The following is a 21,597-nucleotide window of genomic DNA, read 5'->3' on the forward strand; positions in this document are numbered from 1 at the left end:
AAGCCTGTTGCAGAGTTTAACTATCCTTGTAGTTAAAAAGATTTCCTAATATCTAATTTAAATCTCCCTTACTGCAGACGAAGGCCATCACTTCTTGTCTTACACGGTGGACGTGGAGAACAATTGATCACCACCCTCTGTAGAACAGCCCTCAACAGATTTGAAGCTGTTATCAGGTCTCCCCCTCAGTCTTCTTTTCTCAAGACTGAGCATGCCCAGGCTTTTTAACCTTTTCCAATAGGTCAGGGTTTCTAAACCTCTTATTAGTTTTGGTACTTTCCTCTGGACTCTCTCCAGTTTGTCCACATCTTCCTTAAAGCATGGTGCTCAGTCCTGAACACAGGACGCCAGATGAGACCTCACTGATGCTGCAGATAGTGGGACAGTTACCTCCCGTGTCTTACATATGACACTCTTGTTAATACATCCCAGAATGATATTAGCTTGTTTCAAAACTGAATCACATTGTTGGCTCATGTTTAATCTGTGATCCACTATAACCCTCAGATCCCTTTCGGCAGTACTACTGCCTTGCCACTTACTCCCCGTTTTGTAGCTCTGCATTTGATTTTTTCCTTCCTAAGTGTAGTACTTTGCACTTGTCGTTATTGTATTTCATCTTGTTGATTTGAGACCAATTCTCTAATTTGTCACGGTCATTTTCAATTCTAATCCTGTCCTCCAAAGTGCTGGCAACCCCTCCCAGCTTGGTGTCATCTGCAAATTTTATAAGCATCCTCTCCACTCCATTAGCCAAGTCATTAATAAAAATATTGAGTAGTACCAGGCCAAGGACAAAACCCTGTGGGTCCCCACTAGATACATCCTCCCAGTCTGACAACAAACCATTGACTACTACTCTTTGAGTACAGTCTTTTAACCGTTTAACCACCCACCTTATAGCAATTTCATCTAAGAACATAAGAATGCCCAGACTGGGTCAGACAATGGTCCACCTAGCCCAGCATCCTGTAGTCTGGGAGTGGCCACTGCCAGATGCTTCAGAGGGAATAAACAGAACAGGGCAATTGTCGAGTAATCCCTGCCCTGTAGTGCAGTCCCAGCTTCTGGCAGTCAGAGGTTTAGGGACACCTGGAACATGGGGCTGTGTCCCTGACCATCTTGGCTAATAGCCATTGATGGACCTGTCCTCCATGAACTTATCTAATTATTTTTTGAACCCCATTATAGTTTTGGCCTTCACAACATCCTCTGGCAAGGAGTTCCACATGTTGACTGTGTATTGTGTGAAGAACTACTGCCTTTTGTTTGTTTTTAAACCCACTGCCTATTAATTTCATTGGTGACCCCTTGTTCTTGTGTTATGTGAAAGGTTAAATAACACTTCCCTATTCACTTTCTCCACACTATTCATGATTGTATAGACTTCGATCTTATTCCCCATCCCTTAGTTTTCTCTTTTCTAAGATGAACATTTGCAGTCTTTTTAATCTCTCCTCATATGGAAACTGTTCCATATCTCTAATCATTTTTATCATCCTCCTCTGTACTGTTTCCATTTCAAATATATCTTTTATGAGATGGGGTGGCCAGAACTGCATAAAGGATACAAGATATGGGCATACCGTGGATTTATATAGAGACATCATGATATTTTCTCTCTTATTATCAATCCCTTTCCAAATGGTTCCTAACATTCGGTTGGCTTTTTTGACTGCTGCTGCACATTGAGCGGATGTTTTCAGAGAACTATCCACAGTGACTCCAAGATCTCCTTTTTGAGTATTAACAGTTAATTTAAACTCCATCATTTTGAATGTATAGTTGGATTATGTTTTCCAATGTGCATTACCTTGCACCACATTTCCCTAGTTTGCCTGTGAGAATGTTATGTGGGACTGGGTGAAAAGCCTTACTAAAATCAAGATCTATCACTTCTACAGCTCTCCCCTATCCACTAGGCCAGTCATCCTGTCAAAGAAGGAAATTAGGTTGGTTTGACAAATCCATGTTGGCTATTGTTTATAATCCTATTAACTTCTAGGTGCTCCAAACTGATTGTTTAATAATTTGTTCCAGTATCTTTCCTGATATCAGAGTTAGGCTGACTGTTCTATAATCCCCTGGGTCCTCTTTATAAAAACAGGTACTGTGCTTGCCATTCTCCCGTCCTCTGAGACCTCGTCCATCCTCCTTGAGTTCTCAAAGATAATTGCTAATCATTCAGAGATTGCTTCAGCTGGTTCCTTAAGTACCCTAGAATGAATTTCATCAAACCCTGTCAACGTAAATACATGTAACTTATTTAAATATTTTTTTAATCTGTTCATTCTCTCTTTTGGCTTGTGTCCTTCCCACTTGTTTTTGATATTGGTTGTGTTGAGCATCTGGTCACCATTAACCTTTTTAATGAACACTGAAGCAAAATAGGCATTACACACCTCAGCCTTCTTGATGCTATTCATTATTAGCTCTCCTTCCCTGCTAAGTAGTGGCCCTATACTTTTCTTCATCTTTTTCTTGCTCCTAATATATTTATAGAACCTCTTCTTATGCCTTTTATGTCGCTTGCCAGGTGTAACTCATTTTGTGCATTAGCCTTTCTGATTTTGTCCCTACATGCTTTAGCTACTTTTTGGTACTCATGCTTAGCAATTAATCCATGTTTCCATGGAGGTTTGATGACCATGGATACATGATGATATCTAATACTGGTCCATGATGCATGATGATATCAGGTACTGGTGTCATGTTTTACATTTTCAAAGTGCTGCACAAACCTTAATTAAAGCACCCAACACAGTTGTTATAGACCCTTTATAGATGGGGAAATTGAGTCACAAAGAGATGAAGTGATTTGTGCAGCGTTATACAGTGAATTAGCGCCAGAGCTGGGTTAGAACCGTTGAGTTCTAGGCTCCCAGCCGCATACTCAGACCACTGGGCCACGTTGCTGCTCACTGAGGGAGTGGCTCTTTGGTGGATAAGTTTAAACCTGCTAATGTGCATAACTAGTTGTGGCGTGCAGTGTCATGCATTGTGAAACGTCTGTGAAAGGAACTCTCCACAGCCCCAGTGAGAGCAAATCCGGCCCCAAGTGTCACACGTATTAGGGCAGAGAAGTTTTTGACATGTAAAATGTGTATGTGGTCTTCACTGGCCAAGTCACTTCTCTGTTCCCAGCTGTTTAAAATCTTCTGAGCGAAGCAGAGAGCAGGAAGCTATTGCAGCCAATGTGCTTGGCTCTCTTGACGTTGTACAGCAGTCAGAGGTGACAGGACAAATATGAATTTGTTGCTCTTACCACATTCTGACCACAAACGCTGTAGCACTTCAGCCATTTCCCCGGGTGGTGTCAGCTGCAGCGTTCCTGCCCCCGGTTTGCCTTTTGCAACTCTGCAGCAAACATTATTAGAGCATAAAGACCAAGGATCTGTATGTAGGGACGTAAGATTCAAATATACACAGTGTTCTAAAGAGGAGGCAACCCCCCATTTCAGGATGTTAGGATCCTGTTGATAAAGCTTTCGTTGGTCTTTCTGGTAACGAGCCTGTGGCGCGGGAGGAGTCCTTAGCTATGCAGTTGTAGCTGGTGCTCTGAACTCTTGTCCTGACTCCGCTCTCGATTGACACCCTAGCCAGCATGTTACGTGGCATAACATCCTTAGCTAAAGTGACAGTTCAAGCTACTTGCGTGTGTGCAAACAGCCACAGGACTATTTCTGTCTTATCCTGTTCAGGATATTATTGTCCTGGAGGAGACACAAGGGCTGATTGTTCCGGTGACCTTTTTCTGTTAATATGTTTCAGGCTGAAAAAATTAAAAAGAAGCGAAACACCCTCTTTGGAACATTTCATGTTGCTCACAGCTCATCCCTAGATGACGTTGATCATAAAATCTTAACTGCAAAGTGAGTATCCACCGCATGTCTTCCTGCCATTTCCCCCAAATCCCTCCCCTCCCACGCAGGCAGCTGTAATACACGCATGTCAGTAAAGCCTGTTCTCATTTTGCTTAGCCTCATTGGGGCAAGGCACAGACATCCAGCAGACCTCTACGGATCCTGAACCCCAGGGAAAAGTCATTCCGTAAATGTGTTAGTCTCTAAGGTGCCACAAGTACTCCTGTTCTTTTTGTGGATACAGACCAACACGGCTGCTACTCTGAAACCTTCCATAGTGCGTGTTCTGCACAGCCCGTCCTAAATCCATTCTGTTGCACAGCATGAATTTGTTGGCCTTTCCTTTGCCTCAGTAGAAGTTGATCCTTATTTAATTCACATTTGTCAGGTTTTGGTGAATGTGTGAAATGTAACGGGTACCTAGTAACATTTTACCCCGTTAAGATGGAAAATTGAAGACCCGACCATTTACAGGTATTACAGATCCCATGTTTCTGCTCAGAGAGAGGGATGTTCTCCCCTGAGGTTCCAGTTGGACAGGGTTTCCTGCTCTAGCCTGTTGCTATATGCTGTGGCCATGTTCCCTCGGTGGTTGGTGAAGTTGTTCATATGGCTGATAGATCTATTCCTGTAAGTCCCTTCCTGTCATGGCGGAAGCATTCATTGGGATTTTGAGAAGATAGCTACCTGTGAACTCCATCACACTAATCCACCAAATAACCTCAAGGCTCATTCATTTTCACTACGGTAAAGCTTCAGACACCACTAGCTTATTCATCTTAAAATTGATTCATTCATCTTACTTGTCTTCCAGGGTTGAGATTTTCCAAGCCAGCTGGAGGTGTTAGCCAGACAGCACCCGTAAAAATCCAAACGAATTAAAATCTCCTGGTCAGCTTTAAAAATCCCAACCCAAGACTCTCTGAGTTTTGCGTGGCTCAGAGCTGTATCACGATACTTTGACACTGACTCTTGTTGTCACACTGAGAACCTGTCTGGGGGTTAACACACAGAAAAATCCCATTCAGAAGTGGTTACTACGCAAGGCGGTCTGGAGAAATACACACAGAGAGGAATCTCAGCTTAATCTTCTGACTCCCTGTTTCAGACTCACTGGGATCTTCTATCTGGTGTAATTTGTTTCCACTGTTCCTCATTTGTTTTTCCTTTTCCCTTGTTCGAATCTTGTTTTCAGGCAAGCCCTGAGTGAAGTGACGGCCGCACTGCGGGAGCGCCTACACCGCTGGCACCAAATCGAGCTGCTGTGCAGCTTCCAGATTGTCAACAACCCAGGCATCCACACGCTAGTGACAGCCCTGAACATCGATCCCAGCTGGGTGGGCACCTCCCGGCCCAACCCAGCGCACTTCATCATGACTGATGATCTGGACGATCTGGACGAAGAGATTGTCTCTCCCATGTCCATGCAGTGTATGTATCCTCTGCTAGATGATGCGCACTGAGGCGAGTTAGCACTTCGCTACTGCTCCAGTGAGGGCACTGTGATACTCTAGATAGATAGGTGCAGAGAGCTGGGATATATTGGAAGGGAACGGTGTAGCCATATTGATTTTTTTTAAACCAACAGAGAAAGCGCGAGAGTCATTCTAGTGCTGGCATGTCAGTATAAGCCCCACCTCCATTGCTGGAGGTATTTGGAAGCCATTAACTCCAGAAGTACTTACTAGCTCCAATGATGGAGAGACGTGTTGCTGCCCATGTTCTTCGTGGCAGCCTACGGTAGAAGTCAAGACAGAGCAGGAAGTTCTCAGTGTGAGCTGGGCAGAGGAAGAGAGGGCAGTGCGTGGTTGGAGGAGCAGTGGGTCCCGGCGATAACCTGGCTGAGGCTGACTTGGAGCCACTTACTAGTGATGGCTTCATTATAAGCATGACCGGTGTGCCAGCTAGAGATTTGTCTGAGGAGACAGGTTCCTGAGAACCTGCGGCTAGGATTTAACCAGGCAAAAATATATCCACAAATCTTAATGGAAACCCCTGAGTACAAATTGGAGGGAAGACTCCAGATTTGATCCTTGCGTGATATGGGCCCTGGGCTGAATTTTCATGTCTCAGACTTTGGGTGCCCCATGGGAGACCCCTAGGGCTTGGGTTTCTGAGGTACCGAGCACCTGCGGTTCCTGTTCAAATCAATGGCCAAGGTTCTCAGCTGGTGAAAATCAGGCCAGCTCAGCTGACGTAATGAAGCCGCGCTGATTAACATCAATGAAGAGCCTGTCTGGCTCACGGCGGGCTGCGTGTGCCCAGCGCCTTTGCAAACCAAGCCCATGGCATCTCAAGTTGGGCTCCCGACACGAGTGACCCTTCAGTGTCACTATTGCCCCACCCCCCGGGGCTCAGGGAGTGCCATTGCCTGTGTGCAGGGGCCCCTTAGGGGAGGAGGGCAGTTCTGTGGTTGATCCATTCCTGTCCCGTTCGGGTTGAGAATGCTGCTGAGTGCCAGTGATGATTATACCTGTAAATCAAACTTTTCTCTCTCCCTTTCAAACCTGATTGGCTAACCCCAGACGCGGCCTGGCTTTTGGGGCGCAGGTTCAGTGACCGCTCGTCTATCTCCACGGAGGATCTGTCCCTCTGGAAACACCCCGGTTTGGTTCTCTTGGTTTTTTTTTTTTCACCCGCTGGACTAAAATATATCCACAATTTTTCCAACTTTTTGGCACAAAAACTAATACACACGCTCTTCTCCAGTGAGATATTAGCAACTTTACTAACCTCTGGGCAGAGTCTGCTGGGATGAAGAAGAATTGCATGTTAGCTCCTTCCTCCTCACTTTGTGTTTTGGATTTTTAAAACCAAGGTTTGAAAGGCAGTTTTGGTCAGGGCTTCCCTGCTCCCCTCCCCCTTCCTGGAGGACCCGGAGTATCAATAACAACAGTGCCCTCCCTCTCTTGGGGTGATTCGGGCTGGTGAAGGGAGAGGTCGGCCACAGATGTGATTGTTTTGATGCTATATACAGCACAGTGGAGACCGCATACAGCTCCTGCATGGAGGGAACATCTCAAGCGATTCCCCACTTCCACTGGTTAATCCTCCCTCAGTGGAAGTGTTGTCACGATACAGAGCCTGTCTGTGTGTGGTGGCGGAGGGAGAATGTGGAGCTTCCTGGAGATCTGCCTCTAAAATATAAGAGGCTGGGGTCATCCTGCTAATCAACAAAGTAGGGAGCAAGATACCAGATGGTTAGGGTTTGATCCACCACTGGGTTACAGCAGTGGAACTCCATTGACTTCAGTGGAATTATGCTGGGGTAAACCTGGAGTACCAAGGTGATAAGTCAGGCCCAGAAAAGTAATCAAGGCCTTTGATGGACAATCTGTTCATATTTATAAGCCAGAGTATCCTCATGTAAAACAGGGACACACTAAGGTTGTGAGTTACCCTAGACCACACAGGGTATGTCTGCAGCAGGGTAACATCTATGGCTGGCCCGGGGCAGCTGGCTCGGGCTCGGGCGCTGGGGCTGAAAAATTGCTGTGTAGACGTTCGGGCTCGGGCTGGAGCCCTGGCTCTGGTACCCTCCACCCGCGCAGGGCCCCAGCTGGAGCCTGAGTGTCTACCCAGCAATTTTTAGTCCTACAGCCCAAGCCCGATTCAGCTGACCCAGGCCAGCTGTACCTGTGCCGTAGGGCTTTTACCGCCATGTAGATGTACCTACAGAGACCGAGGCAGGATTTGAACCCAGGAGCCTTGACTCCCAGTCCCGTGCTCACTACAAGAGCTTGGTAAACAAAACCCAGGGGCATGACAGGAGTGTAAGGGACAAAGTTGGGGGATGAACAGCATGAATAGATCCCAAGGCCAGAAGAGACCATTGTGATCATCTAGACTGACCTACTGTATAACACAGGCCCGAGACCTGCCCCACCATGGAGGAGGGGAAAGGCCCAGGGAGGAGGATGTGTCCCAGTAAGGAACATAGGGGCCCATAGGAGATCTGGAATCCAACAAACGTATCCTCCTCCTCCAGCTGTGTGATAGAAAAGCCTCTCCTCCGAAGGCAGAGTAAGACCCCACCCGGGCCGCTTGACTGTGCCAGCATTGGTTCACGTCAGCAGAGCTCCATTTGAAGAAGAGGAAGGCGTATAGCCCGAATAGCCCCCAGATCTGGCCCCTTGCTGTTCCAGCTCTCTCCTCCTCCGGCCACCTTCCTGACAAGTGTTTCAGGAGCTAGAGATTTAGCTTCGATTTTAGCTCCACGTGACTTGATTTGTTAGGTTTATTTCAGTTCAGGATCCAGCAGGAAAGAAATTCTAGAAATGTTTAGGCTGCACAGTCAAAAGAGGGCCTCTGAAAGAATCATTGGTTGTAGAGAATAGCAGTAAGGGAACGGAGACCCTCATCAGTGGGAATCTCCTGGAGGAATCCGTGTGGCTAACCCTGAGAGTGTTAAGATAGCAGTTTGTTTGGATTATTTTTGTTGCATTTCTTACTATACAGTGACATTCCCCTTATACTGCGATATACCCAGGCAGTGATCACTCCGGAATCTACGTATTTGAACCACAGGATCCCCTGTTCTCCTAGCTGTGGAGTGGGTTTGACAGCAGCGTTTTGCTGGTTCTTCAATTCCCAGAAGAACTCTCCCTGTACTTCACTTCTGAGCTTTTCTGTCCATTCACCTTTTTAACCATTTTGACATCACTGTCTTATGTGTATGCATCTTTAGACGCCAGAAAGTTTTGAACCCCCCTGCAAAGGAAACATACAGAACAGGACAGCCCAAAGTGCAGCCCCGTGACAAGTGTAGCCACAGTCACCCTTGACTGCCGTAGGGAGATGCAGCCTATGGAATGCTGTGTCCCAGCATGCAATGCTCTGTCTTGATCTCAGTGGCCCTTGCAGATACCAGAAGTCGCTGCTCCAATTCAGGCAAATGAGGGGTGTCCCTCAGTTGGGTAAAGTTCAGGCACCCTGGATAGAAGTTTTGGTGGCTGAAGAGCTTTGGGGCTTAGAATGGAAGAACACAGAGAGGTGGTAGTGCCATCAGACATCACTGTTATGCTGTAAAACTGTGCAAAATTACTGTCTGCCAAGCACAGCTCCACCAGGGTTGCATTTAGCAAGCAACAGTTGAGAACTTCCTGTGTCACGTCCTAGCCTCTCCTCATTGGAGCACCGAGTTGGGTTGGGTAGGGTCAAGGAGTCTGGAAATCAAGAAGGAAGGAGTGGTGGCCTAAACATTAATGATCCTTTATTTCATTATCATGAACTTTTTATTTCAAGGATTCTGGTACTCAGCAATAAAAAAAAAAAATCCATACGGAAGTTCAGGCAAGAAATACATTGCAGCTTATAATTACCACATTAGAAACGCATTGCCGCTTATAATTACCACATTAGAAATGCATTACAGCCCATAATTACACACACCAGCTAAAGCAAGCCGTGAATCCACAGCTGTGAATGGTCAGACTTTGAAGGTAGTGATTTCCACTCAGTGCTGGTTCCTGGGCATAATTTTATAAATGATCAGTGTGCACTGGATAAGGATTTATCTTACCAGCACTCTCCACGCTCAGAGGGTGAGATTTACCCTTTGCAGAGGGACCGGCTTATGTCCCAAGTTAGACTTTAGTGCCTAGGTCATGTGCTGGCCTCCTGTCCAGGAGCGAATTTCACCCCAAGTCGGTTCTACTCTGAGAAATGACTCCGTAATGCCCACCTGGTGCTCCATGTTTATCAGTGCTCAGTGCCTTGAAGAGCAGTTATAAGTAGAGATGGTTTTTCTGTCTTTTGGCCCGGGGAGCACCACTACTATTCTATTCTATGTAGGTTTTAGACTGCACTCATCACCGGAGCATCTGAACAATTACTCCTAGATTCTGCAGGCCAAGCTCTGCCCTCAGTGACACCTGTGCTGCCCCACCACTTTCAGATTATACTCTAACTTGTCCGCCTGTAACTTGGCCTGAGAACCGTATTCCAAGAGAAGGGCACGATGAGTCTACAAGTATGTACAGCACATACTGTACTTTTTAATCTAGCAGACACAGATATAATGAGATCCAATGGTCAGAAGCTGAAGCTAAAAAAATCCAGTCTAGAAATAAGGTGCAACTTTTTGAGGGTAATTAAGAACATTGGAACAACTTACCTAGGGGCTTGGTAGATTCTTCATCACTTGAAATCGATGTATTGAGATTTGAGGCCTTTCTAAAGGATATGCTGAAATGAAAGTTATGGGCTTGATGCAGGGAAGAGTGGGTGAGGTTCTCTGGCTAGTGCTGTGTAGGAAGTCGGATTATATAATTGCAATGGTCTCTTCTGGCATTAAAAGCTGTGACAATGCAGGAGAAGGAAAGAAGCCAGCTTGGCTTTCAGACCCTAAGATGAATTTGGTATTGGAAAAAAAGATCTTGCAAACTGAGCACTCTGATGTGGAAAGGGAACTGGCTGATGTCATTTTTCAGAGCAAATCTGCACTTGGTGGGTGTATAAAATAGTGAAAAATGGTAACTATCCCTACTAACATTGGTTAGACCAGCTGATACATCTCAAAAAGTCCTCCCTTGTCTTGCACTGGGCATCTCAGCCATCCAACCCTGCAGACAAAGGCACACTGTGAAAGTGCTGAGAGATTCCTGCACCTTTAATGGAAGCTTTCCTTGTGCTTCAGTTGAAGTGCAACTGTACTTAATCAAAGGACAAATCACGCTCTCAGCAGCAAAGGGGTAAATCTGGAGCATTTCCTTGGAAGCAGTGCAAATACACTGGGGTAGAACTGGTATCAGTAAAATCAAAATCAGACCCCTTGCTTCAGTCTCAAGCTAGTAATATAAACCTCTGATAGTGCACACTCCTCTCTGGTCACCTGTGACAAGCATGGGGATAAAATAAGGAATGTAAAACCCTGTTTCTCTTGGGCTGGTCATTGATCGAAGCAGAAGCAAAGACGTAACGCCTCTTCTGTATCAAATCGGCACAGCTCACCGCATCCCTGACGGGATGGCTAAAAGGGCCAAAGCGGTGCTCCATTGGCACAGAGTTTGATGATCTGTGACCTGTAATGCTGACATGGGATGGTGGCTTTATGCCAGTGCAGCCTGGCTGGTTTAGTGCACAGGTTCTTCTCCAGCTGCACTCAGTGTTCTCTTCTCTGTCGTTACAGCTGCCCCCTTGCCGAGCGGTGTCCGCCAGCGCGTCGTGGACCCGCAGCACTCCCTCGGATCTCAGAGGTTGGTAGAGAGTTACGTGCATGGCCAGAACGAGCCGGGCCAGCCTGCCCATTACCTGACAGGCAGAGTTGCTCTTCGTCGAATGCACAGCCTCACTTCTGGACAGTCTTTTAGTTCCGACGCTCATGGAACCAGCCCAGCATCCGCCACCACCGCCTCTTCCACCTCTTGCTCCTCCACCGCCACCACCACTGCATCTTCTCCTGCTTGCCATGCCCACCCTATCTATTACCATCACACCTCCTCCTCTTATATCCTCCAGATGGACTCCGCCCCCGACCTGCCCCCTCCTGACGTCACCTCGGGGATTCGCTGTCACACTGAGAGCTTTGGGTATACCGCTCCTTCTTTTCTAGCTCCCTCTAGCCTGCCGTGCCTCGGAACTGATGCTTGCTGTGGCGTTCTTCCTCTTGGAGTCCTTGTACCCTTTCCCTGCGGGCTATAATCGTTCCTTGGTTTCTACAGCTTTTGCTTCCTTAGCCTCTCTCCCATGTAAGCGGAGCGGTTTTAGGCACTTGGTCCAGTGCCTCATCTGTCCTCTCAGTGGTGATTAACCAATGAAGTGCTGTGGTTTTGGCTGAGAATTGCCTGTGTCTCCGACTAAATCGGTCTTTTATTTGGGTGATGTGCCTGCGGGAACAAAGGTAACACGACTAATCAAGCACACACTGACCTTATTTGAAACCTTGTCTCATCTTTGGCTCTTCCCAAGCAAATTGCAAATGAGTGTAAGTGGTTAGCTCCTGGTGAGTGCTGCTGGGAGCACACAGCAGGAGCTGAAGTGCCCCATTGTGTTCAGGGGGTGACGTGGGCCAGCAGTATCGGGGAAGTCGAGCTCAGACTGACACTCTCCTCTGTGTCTCAGCCCCAGTCGTATGGCAATGGATGGCTGAGTGATGAGCGTCTCAGCTCTAGGCTACCAGCTGTAGTCTGGTCCATGTCCGTAATGACTAGAAGGCAGTTTGGTGGCCTATGGGAAATCAGTTAGTGGACTTGGTCCAGTTCAGACCATCTCACTGCTGATCAGCAGCCCTGTGAGCAGTGTCAGCAGAGAGGCCTTGGGAACTGAATGTCCTCTTCTTCCCTAGACAGGGTCCTTCTAGAAGATGGCTGAAGCCCACTGTGACGAGAGCTTGTGCTGACACTGCTCATGTGCCTAGCTGTTCTGTGGCTGAAGTAGAGGATTCCACTTCCTGTGCTGCCCAGGGCGCCTTCCGCCACAATTCAGTTCACACACAATGAGTGAAAACGAACAGGAAAAGCTTCTCCGCTTATCACATGGACGTGTCTTGAGAGCATCTTTTGGGTCATGGGATTGAAGATAGCAGGCAGAGAATCTACCACTGTTAGATTAACTTCCAGCAGGCCCTAGTTCAGGACAGAAGCTGCTGTTAAACACGCAGTTATGGAAGGAGTATAGTCGAGCGCTTAGGGCCTGGGATTAGGGTTCTGGGTTCAGGCGTCCTGGGTTCTCTTCCAACTTCTCCCTTCTCTGGACTCCGTTTCCTCATCTGTAAAGCTGGGAATTCTCTCCTAGCTCCGTGGCAGTGTTAAATAATGAGTGGGTGGCAAATGGTTGGAGATCGGAGGAAAGGCTAGAGAAGTGCAAAGCACAGCAGACTGCATTAGTAGTGGTCGCCCTAGTTCTACATACTCCCCAGGATATAATCAACTTGTCCAGAACTTTCCACAGCCCGGGCTTCAGCTGCCCGACTCTCACGCTCCGCTATTGATTCAGTATGTTCCTGATGGCCCAGAGCAACCTGTGAGCCACAGGCCACAAATCACAGCACTTGTAAAGCACGAACTAATTGTGCGTTTTAGAAGTGTGCATTCTGGAGCAACAAGCCTTGTGAAAATTCGTGTGGGAAAGTGGCCCTGCACATGCTCCGTAGTGGGTTATTAACCAGCACCGTCTTGGCTCATTTATCGTTTGTGGAAGAAGAGCAAAGAACCATTTGAATATAATTTAGGTGAATGGCTTGCCAAATTTCAGTCCAGTCGGGCCCGTCCCGTTTGACAGGTAAAGGTCTGGAAACACCTTCCATGGCAAGGTACAGCCCTGAGTAAGTTCTTACAGCCGAGTGCCCAGTCCTTGGAAAACAGGGTTACGCTAGGAGTCTTGACGTCAGCTTGAAGGGCAATTTGTCACGAGAAGCGGCATCTTATTCCCCAGAGCTGTTTGCTTTCCTGGGCAGATGTGCGTTTGCTGGCCCTACAAAAAGCCCAGGCCTGCAGACCTGCAAGTCAGAGGCAGCAGGGGGCTTGGCTTGCTCCTCAGCTCCCAGGCGGAGATCATAGTGGTCGCTTGTGACCCTGACTCTGTCGTTTTCACTGAAAGAGCGAGATTTCGGATTTGTTTCTGCTCTGTGCCCCTGGAGGAGACCTGCTGCCAAAAGGGCACTTCCTTAGCAACGGACGCCTCTGCCCCATTGAGAATGTCTCCTGGAAGGGTGGCCACCATTACACTGTCCAAAGCAAGGGCCCGAGGCGGGAGGAGAGCCGGGCAGTTAGGTCCCCAGGCTTCATTCGCCTCTTGTTTCATTGTGTGTCAAACTGCAGCTTTTTATTGCATGTCTCTAGTCCTTTTGTCTGAGGAGCTCGGAGCCCCTTCTAGACATCAGTCGAGCCATGCAACATCCCCAAGAGAGATGAGCATGACATGGGGAAACTGAGGCACAGAGACACCCCCCCCCCCCCCCCCCCGAGAGTGCTGGAGTCAGGAACAGAACCCAGGAGTCCCCTTGACAGAGGCGGGTACTGCCCCAAACTCAGTGATACAATGTCTGGCTCCTTTTAGCTCCAGCAACGCCTAGGAGACGGCTGTTGAGGAGCTTTTGCCAGGGAAGTGTCTCTGCCAGTCTCTTCCTTTCCCCTAAGGAAAGAGAGTGAGTAGCTCTGGGCACTGCATCATGCTTAGCCATCTGCTTCTGCCATGTCCCGCGAATACTGACAGACCCTTCTCTAAAGGCCAGGCCGCTGGATTGACTGTCACAAACTCCTCACTCTTCGCTTCTCTTTTGCAATTGGCTTCAGAGGACCTGGTGCAAACAAGGTCAGCGCTGTTCTGATTCTGGAGCCTGGTGTGTGGCTTTGAATGCTAACATTCAGGGTTGGGGGTGGCGGATGATCTGTGCACATGGGTTTCCGCTCTCCAGCGCCTGCTCCTATGCTGTGCCAGTGGTTCTCGTGTGGTGGGGAGGGGGCGGGAGACGGAGTCTTCCACCTGGGTGCCCTTCGTCTCTAAGGTGGGAGCAGGGGCTGTCCGAGACCTGGTGCCAGAGCCATTAGATGGGGTGGGGGAGTGGGAATCAATGATGGGGCTCCCCAGTGAGTCAGGGCCTCTTCCCAGTCCCAGACTGCTTGATGCTGAGGGCAGCAGCGTAACCAAACAGGAGGTCAGGCCCAGCTCTGCTGTAAGCAAAGCTGTGTGACGCTGCCTGGGTAGAGCTGGGCCCCAGCCGGAAAAGGCAGGAGGGCCATATGTACTGGGTGGGGAGCCAGGCCCCGCTATGGAACACTCAGGCTGAACGGCCTTGAATCCATCCGTAGAAAGCTCAAGAGTACCTCATCCCAGGTCCTGTGTGATACGGGCAGTGGAAGCCCGGTGAGAGAAAAGCAATCAATGGGCAGCAGAGACCTGGGCAGGCGAGGAGCCCACACGTGTTCTGCCTTTCCCCTTCCATTCTTCCACATTCTGCTGTCTCTAGGAGTTTGCTTCTATCCATTTCATGCCCATCCCATTCCCGTGGCCCTCCCCTCTCTCATCCACCCCCGGCACTTGGCAGACCTGGACTAGTGAGTTAGGACGAGTAGGTGAGCGTAGAAAAGAAAATGCAGCAATCTGTAAATCAGATGTTCATGCCCTTGGCCTCACACTGTCGGTCACGTGGCTTTGGTGCCTGTGAACACGCTTGGCTGCATTTACAAGAAAAGTCAAACACTGTAACGATGCGGCCAAGACTCGCAAAAACGGGGGCCCAAAGTTAAACTCCCGAGTCCTTATTTTGGCACCCAAATCGGTGACCTGGTTTTCCATAAGGCCGAGCACCCGGCTGCTCCCACGGGAGCCAGTGGCTGGGGGCTGCTGACTCACAAATCCTGTGAAAACCGATGGAATTTGTGCTCCAAGTCACAGGGGTAACTCTCAACCACCGACTCCAAGAAGAGCCGCTAGGCGGCCCGGCTTTCGGAAACCCAGGCCACCAATTTGGTTCCAAAAGGAGGGCTTGGCAGTGTAACTGGAGGCACCGGTTTTCGAAAGTCTTGGCCTATGTTGGCTTCAAGTGGCTGGTTTAGGAGCTACAGCTGGGCGGGATGGTAGAGCCTAACCTCTCTTCTTCCCCTGCTCTCTTCCTTCTCCCTCGTCCCTCTTGTCTCTGGATCCCTCTCCCCTTCCTCCCGACCTCCAACCACTACAAAGGGACGTATGGTTGTAGTCCCTGGCTCTGAAGGCGTGGGGGGTGGGTCAAGATCTGTGGAGCCCCTACCAAAGGCTGCTGTCACATGCGGGTCTCGCCCTGTGGGAGGAGCCTGTGCAGGGCTGGGAAGTCCCAGGTGAAGCCCTAGCAGTTCCATCAGACAAGAGCATGTGCCACTTGACCTCTCCCTGCGCAGGGTCCCGTGAGTCCGGCAGAGGGTTTTCTAGAGCCAGCGGGGGTGGCGGTGGAGCCTGCTGGCTGCAGCAGTGTCGGGTGGACCCATTGCACCCCGGCAGCTGCTCAGAGCTGAGGGTGCAAAGGGAAACGCGTGGCTCTGCAGCCCTCCCTGCCTTCTCTGTTCTGCAAAGACCGAAGGTCCCCTGAGGATTGGCTCACCACTGGCCAATCCTTTCCCAACGCAAGAACTGGCAAGAGGCTGGTGGCACAAACCACGGTGCAGTCTGGCTGGCAGGGGCGGTTGTGCGTCAGGAGCGTTCATTCAGGCATGGCTTTGCGTGGGAAAGCCTCACCTCTAATGGTGACGCTTGCAGTCAGAGATTTGCACTGGCTGCCTCGGCGGCGGGGTGGGGGACAGCCAGACGAACGCTGTCTGTCTTCGATCAGTCTGCAGCCTTAGAGCCGAGAGGGGCTGGGCGCGCGCCTGCAGGCTGAGATAATGCAGTGGGACCCTGCTCTGGTCAAATGAGACCCGATGCCCTGGAGACCAGGCCGAGAGGCCTAGCACTCACTCCGCGGGGAGATCCACTCTTCAGTCTGCTCGCTTCTCTCTGTTCACGGCAGTCCCAGGGGAGAGATGCGGGGTTTGGAGGGTAAAGTCACAGGAAAGGTTTAAGCTAAAGTACCGTTCCCAGAGAGGGGGGAGCTCCCTGCCCAGCCAGAGCTCACCCGGCTGGAGGAGACGCCTGTCGCCGCCGTGTTAGTAAAGCTATCGCTGGTGGTTGTTACGCCCCTGCGAAGAGCCAGATGGTGTGAAGCTGATCTCGTGCAGCTGTCTGAGCCCAGGAAGTGCAGGGCTGAGAGTTTTGCGGCTGCCCCATGGGCGAGGTCCTGGGAGCGGGCCCCAGGTCCCTCTGTGCTGCCCCCACGGCCCCTGCACTCTGTCTGACAGCGGCGTTTCTCCCTGGCCTTCGGCCTCATCCGCACCGGGGCTTTGCCCTTGTCATAGAAATTCCTGTCCGTTCCAGCTGAGGAATAAGGAGAGACAGACACAGCTAATCAAGCAAGGAGCCCCGGGAGGGGCGATCCGTTTATTTCAATTGCAATTGGGTTCGAGCTCATAGGTCAGCAAGAACAAAGAAAACACTTACACCAAAGCATTATATGCAGTTGCTTATGATAATCTATCTCTCTATGATTGGCCAAAATGTGCCATCATTACCATACATAATTAGCAAGCTACATGTATCCGCCCCTGTTATGACCCCTTATTGTTCAGCTGGTTGCCCCCTCCTCCTTGCTTATTTTGCAAACTAAGCAGTTAGGTATCTACAGGACGCAGGCACAGAAAGGTCCATTGTCTCCAGGTTTGGAGTTTGGCTACATTTCCTCTCGAAGGAACTTCCTGAGTTAAGACATAGCAATAGCTGTGCTGTATATCTTCCATGGGTACGTGACAAATTTGCCCCCGGGCAGTTAAGCAGAATAATTTTATAGCCCCCTGATTCCAGGCACAAGGGCACAGAACGGACAGCCGAAGCCAAGGGAACCTGCCCTGGTTCCCACTAGCTGCAAACAGCAGCTCTGCGTGGGGGTTTGCTCTGCCCCGTGTGCCAAGTCGCATGCATGGGCGGGGCAAGTCCTGGCTCGGCTGGGCCTGCCAGCAGCCCCCCTGGAGGGCAAGCACAGCGGTAGAGCAGGACGCGGCCTGGCAGGACCAGAGCAGCAGGACTGGTTTGCTCCTGGAGGCTTGTTGCAAGTTTCTCCCTGCAGAATAGCACATGGGAGAGTTCCACTGTGTTAGCAGGGCTGAGCCATTGTGCATGGGTGGGCGTGCAAGGCTCCTCCGGGCACGGGACTCTGTCGTGACCTCCTTCTCCTCCCGCCCACAGAGACCTAAGTCGCTCCGACTCCGATTCCTCCTTCCTGTACATGAGCGACCATCAGCGCATCCCAGGCTCTGCTCCCAAGCTCCTGGCCGCCAGGCCCCCCATGCTGACCCGGTCCGCAGAGGAGGCTGCTTCAGGCCACCCTGCCGGCTGCGCCCCGACCTCCAACGGAGGCAGCAGGCACAGCGAGGCCTCCTCGCTGGGGGCTTTGCAGGAGCGGCTGGCCGAGAGCCCGGTGGTGGCGAAGAAGATGATGATGCTGAACCATGGTATGGAGAAGTCTGCCAGCCTCGGGGAGATCAGGCACTCCGATTCCTCCCGCTCACACAGCCCCAGCTCCACCGAGCCCGACACGCCCTCCCCCATCTCTGACTCCAGGCCCGGCAACGCTAAGAACACCCGCATCCCGCAGCTGGCCGCCAAGAAGAACGCCGGGGAAGAGGACAGCGGCTCCACGGGCGAGGAGACTGACTCCAGCCAGGGCAAGAAAAAGTTCCCCCTAAAGATCTTCAAAAAGCCCAAGAAGTAGGAGGAGGAGGAAAGCCGGCCACCAACCCAATCCAGTGGGCAGGGAGGGGCGGGGCACAGAGCCACAAGCGAGGGCACCCTTCCCCCCCCTTCCAGGAGCCACATGGGTGGGATGCTTGCGATTGCCCACCCCCTCCTCCCCGCCCCCAGACACCCTCTGCCTCCCAATCAAGTCGTGTAAAATCCGCAGGGGGAGGAGCTATTTAAACGTATTTATTTCCTGACGTGGAAACCAGCCGTCCCTTCTCCCTCCCTCCGGTTCAGTAGCCCCCTGCTTTGCTGTGCATGGCTTCTCATGCCTTCCGAGTGCCCCTGCCTCCGCTCGGCCACACGGCAGTTAGGGTTTGTTTAACGGGCTTTGATTTTCCCCCTTTCGGCTTCTTCGGGACTCCTGCACGCGTGGCTCCTGCTAAGCTTGAGAACCCGCCCAGGGGAGGGGTCCCTCTGGGCCGGACCCGCCGCTTGCATCTATGCACCCCCAGGGCTTTGGCCTCCCTCTCACCTGGGCCGGGGCAGCGGCTCCGGGAGGTCAGGGCCGAGTCCTGGCTACTCAGGGTTGAATCCGCTGCGATCTCTTAGGGGTAACTGCCTGGTCCGTGGCTTTGCAGCTCTCTTGGGTGGGCAGCGAAGGGCACTTTGGGACAGGTGCCCCGTGGCTGGGGTGACTGGGGAGAGAGGATGGGGCTTCTGCGGTTTTGGCAGGGGAAAGCAGAAGGCGCGTGCCAGCTCGCGGGGCCAGGGCTTTGTGGGGAGAGAGCAGGGCCTGGCCGCTGGTGCTGCATTCAGGAACCGTGGCCAAGTCTATTCTAGGCAGTGTTTGTTTCTTTAGCTGGCTCAGGGGCTGGCTGCGGCCTGCTGGGTTTGTTTCTGAAGCAGGGCCTGCTCGGTGAAGATCCCCCAGCAGGCCCTGCCCTGTCTCAGCCTTCCCAGCTTCGGCAGCGGGAGCTTCCCTCGGCCAGGGCCAGGCCCTGGGCAAAGGAAATCGGGTGTGGGGGAGGCAGGTGCTGCGAACCCCAGAGCAGCTCCCACCAGGCCGAAGGGCCGCAAGCCATTTGGGGACAGCCGGGCACCTTCATTGAGCTGCCTGGGTGAGTCGGGCCAGGATCAGGGCCAAAGGCTGGGCTGCAGATCAGGGCCGAGCGCACCGGCCGTTCCCCGGGGCCTGGACCCAGCGGGGTTGGGGAATGAGAATTCCCCTCAGGGGCCGATACCTGGGGGAGGGGCTGAAATGGCTGGAAGAGGAGTCGGCTCTGCTGTGCCAGGCCCTGTCCAGTTCCAGCAGCCAGCCGAGGAGGGACTCGGCGGTTCTGCCCCTGGGGGTGGTTCTAATGCCCCTGGTGGTGGTTCCTCCGGCGTCCTCCCTGCTGCGATGGCTGGGGGGGTGCCACAGCGGGAGCAAAATGCCAGGCTTGGGGCTCGCGGCTCCTGGTTTCTGAGCAGGGACTCCCTGGGAGTGAGGAGTTCTTACTTCCCAGGGCAGCTTCAGGCAGCCTGTGTCTGCCCCTCCGGGCTGGGCTGCTGCAGTGGGAGGAGCGTGGGGAGGATGAGGAGCTGGGGAGAACCAGAGCCGGCTCTCGGCTGGTGGGTCACCTGCTGCAGCCGGCACGGCCTGTCAGGAATGTTTCGCAGGGAGGAGCGATTGGCCTCGGCCCAGGGGGCTTCCCCTTTGCAGCGCTGCTCCCTGTTCAGACTAGACCCAGGCCGGCGGGGCAGCAGCCCAGAGCCCCCCAGCGCCCCCAGCGAGAGCAGTGTCAGTGACCAATTGCTACCTCCACGCAGCCGGCTGGAGCCTGTCTGTAACCTTCACTTGAAGGAGAGCACCCAGCCCTCCCCGCCTGGCCTGTGCACCGCCCCCCACACCCGATCCCTCCCCGTGCGGGAGCGCCCAGGCTTTGGGCACCCACCAAGGAGCCCCGTGGCGCGGGGCCTGGCGTTCTGCCTGCGGTATTGTGGAGGAATCCTGTGTTCTCGGGGCCGGGGGAGCAGGGCTGGCTGCAAAGATCCCGGAGGAGGGAGCGGGGCTGGCTGGGGCCCTTGCTTGTAGCTGGTGTAAGATACTGGATGTCACGTCTCCAGGAAGGGCTAAGGAGGAGTTTTAGAGCCGGTAGCTAAACGATTACATTGTTGCTTTGAGATAAGTGAAAAATCCTCTACATTGATTAAGTGCCTGCGATTCCTCACTCTCCTGCCCCACTGGCTGCTGCTGGCCACCTGTCTGACCCGCGAGACCCAGCCCCGAGTCCTGCTGGACGAGCGGCGGCTGCCAACGCATGCCAGGTAGCCCTGGGTCATGTGCCCTTCCCTGACAGTCCATGATGGGAATTACACCAGCCGCCGGCTCCTGCCAGCCTGGGGCCGGTCCTGAGCCACGCAGCTTTGATTGCACTGGGCAGTTTCAGACCAGCTCAGCACACCCCGCTGAGAGCAGCCTCGGGGCCTTGCCTGGCAGCAGCGCCCACCTCCCTCCCGGCAGTGGTTCCAGAGCAGGGTGGGAAGGGCCCCGGTGCGGTGTGTAGCCCAGGCCTAGGTGTCTTACAGGCCCCCCAGGAGGCCCGGGTGTGTGCCGCTTCCTCCCTGCCCTAAGCACGGCCCGTGGGCAGGGGTGCCCCAGCTGGGCCTGGCGCCCCGCGCCGATGCTTGCTGGAGAAGGCGGTGGCATTTATAAAGCAGCGATTGTGACGCATCTGCCAAGTCTGATTTGTTTTGTCATTTCATAAAACTGTTTTCAATCCAATAAAGCATGTAGGAGATTTTGAGCGAGGGGCTGCGGGTCTCTTCTTGGCTGGCTCAGGCAGTGCCGCGAGGAACGGGCACCTGGCAGCCTGCACTGCTCAGAGAGGCCAAGCCCCAGGCTGGGCAGCAGAGCCTCAGGAGCTGCCAGCCCCCCCCCCCCCACCTCCGCTGCCCTGGGCACTCCCTGGTTTGCATCCTGGTACGATCCCCGCAGCCCTTCACCTAGATACACCCCCCGGACCAAGGGGGGGGTTGGTGAGAGGCTGCCCTGATGCACTGCGGGAGGGGGGGCTGGCACAGTTATTCTGTGACTGAAATGCAGCAGGTGGGGCCCCAGGGCAACATGTAGCAGCCAGGGGGCCGTGGGCTGCTCTCTAGTACCCACCTCATGACACCGGGGGGGGGGGGGGGGTGCCTCACAGCAGTCACACACACAGGGGGCCAGGGCTCTGCCTGCCCCCCCCCCCACTGGGGCGTGACTCTGTTAATGAGCCAGCCCTGAACATGCTGCCAACTTTCCTGCCTCTCCCAGGTTTGGCAGGGGCACGGGCCCCACCCCCCCCATGCCAGCCCTCTTGGGGAGCGAGGGCCTTGCTCCCAGCACGGCAGCCTGTGCCATGACCAAGAGGCCCTGCAGCCGCTGGTGCTTCCACCCCTGAATTCTCTCTGCCCCGCCCCAGAAGCTCCTCGCATTCCCCCCTGGGAGCCTGCGCCCTGCACGGTGGCAGGCCAGGCTGGGCACAGGCTGTGGCCGGCCCTGGTGCAGGAGCAGGAAGCTGCAGAGATAAGA

At 52.5% G+C, this 21,597-nt stretch overlaps 1 protein-coding gene across 4 annotated transcripts in view; it reads left to right on the forward strand.

The window, feature by feature from the left end:
* STIM1 (stromal interaction molecule 1) overlaps window positions 1-18,075 on the forward strand; it is a 160,104-nt gene extending 142,029 nt beyond the window's left edge. Inside the window, exons 9-13 of one of the 4 annotated variants that reach the window (XM_065423459.1) lie at window positions 3,772-3,872; window positions 5,059-5,294; window positions 6,389-6,469; window positions 10,993-11,392; window positions 17,550-18,075. In XM_065423459.1, coding sequence (XP_065279531.1) covers window positions 3,772-3,872; window positions 5,059-5,294; window positions 6,389-6,469; window positions 10,993-11,392; window positions 17,550-18,075 — 1,344 coding nt within the window. The remainder of the gene's footprint in view (window positions 1-3,771; window positions 3,873-5,058; window positions 5,295-6,388; window positions 6,470-10,992; window positions 11,393-17,549) is intronic. The other 3 variants (XM_065423457.1, XM_065423460.1, XM_065423458.1) reach the window with 3 other exon arrangements.
* The last annotated feature ends 3,522 nt before the right edge of the window (window positions 18,076-21,597 follow it).

The sequence above is a fragment of the Emys orbicularis genome, chromosome 1 (assembly GCF_028017835.1).
Source record: "Emys orbicularis isolate rEmyOrb1 chromosome 1, rEmyOrb1.hap1, whole genome shotgun sequence".
Lineage (NCBI taxonomy): Eukaryota > Metazoa > Chordata > Testudines > Emydidae > Emys > Emys orbicularis.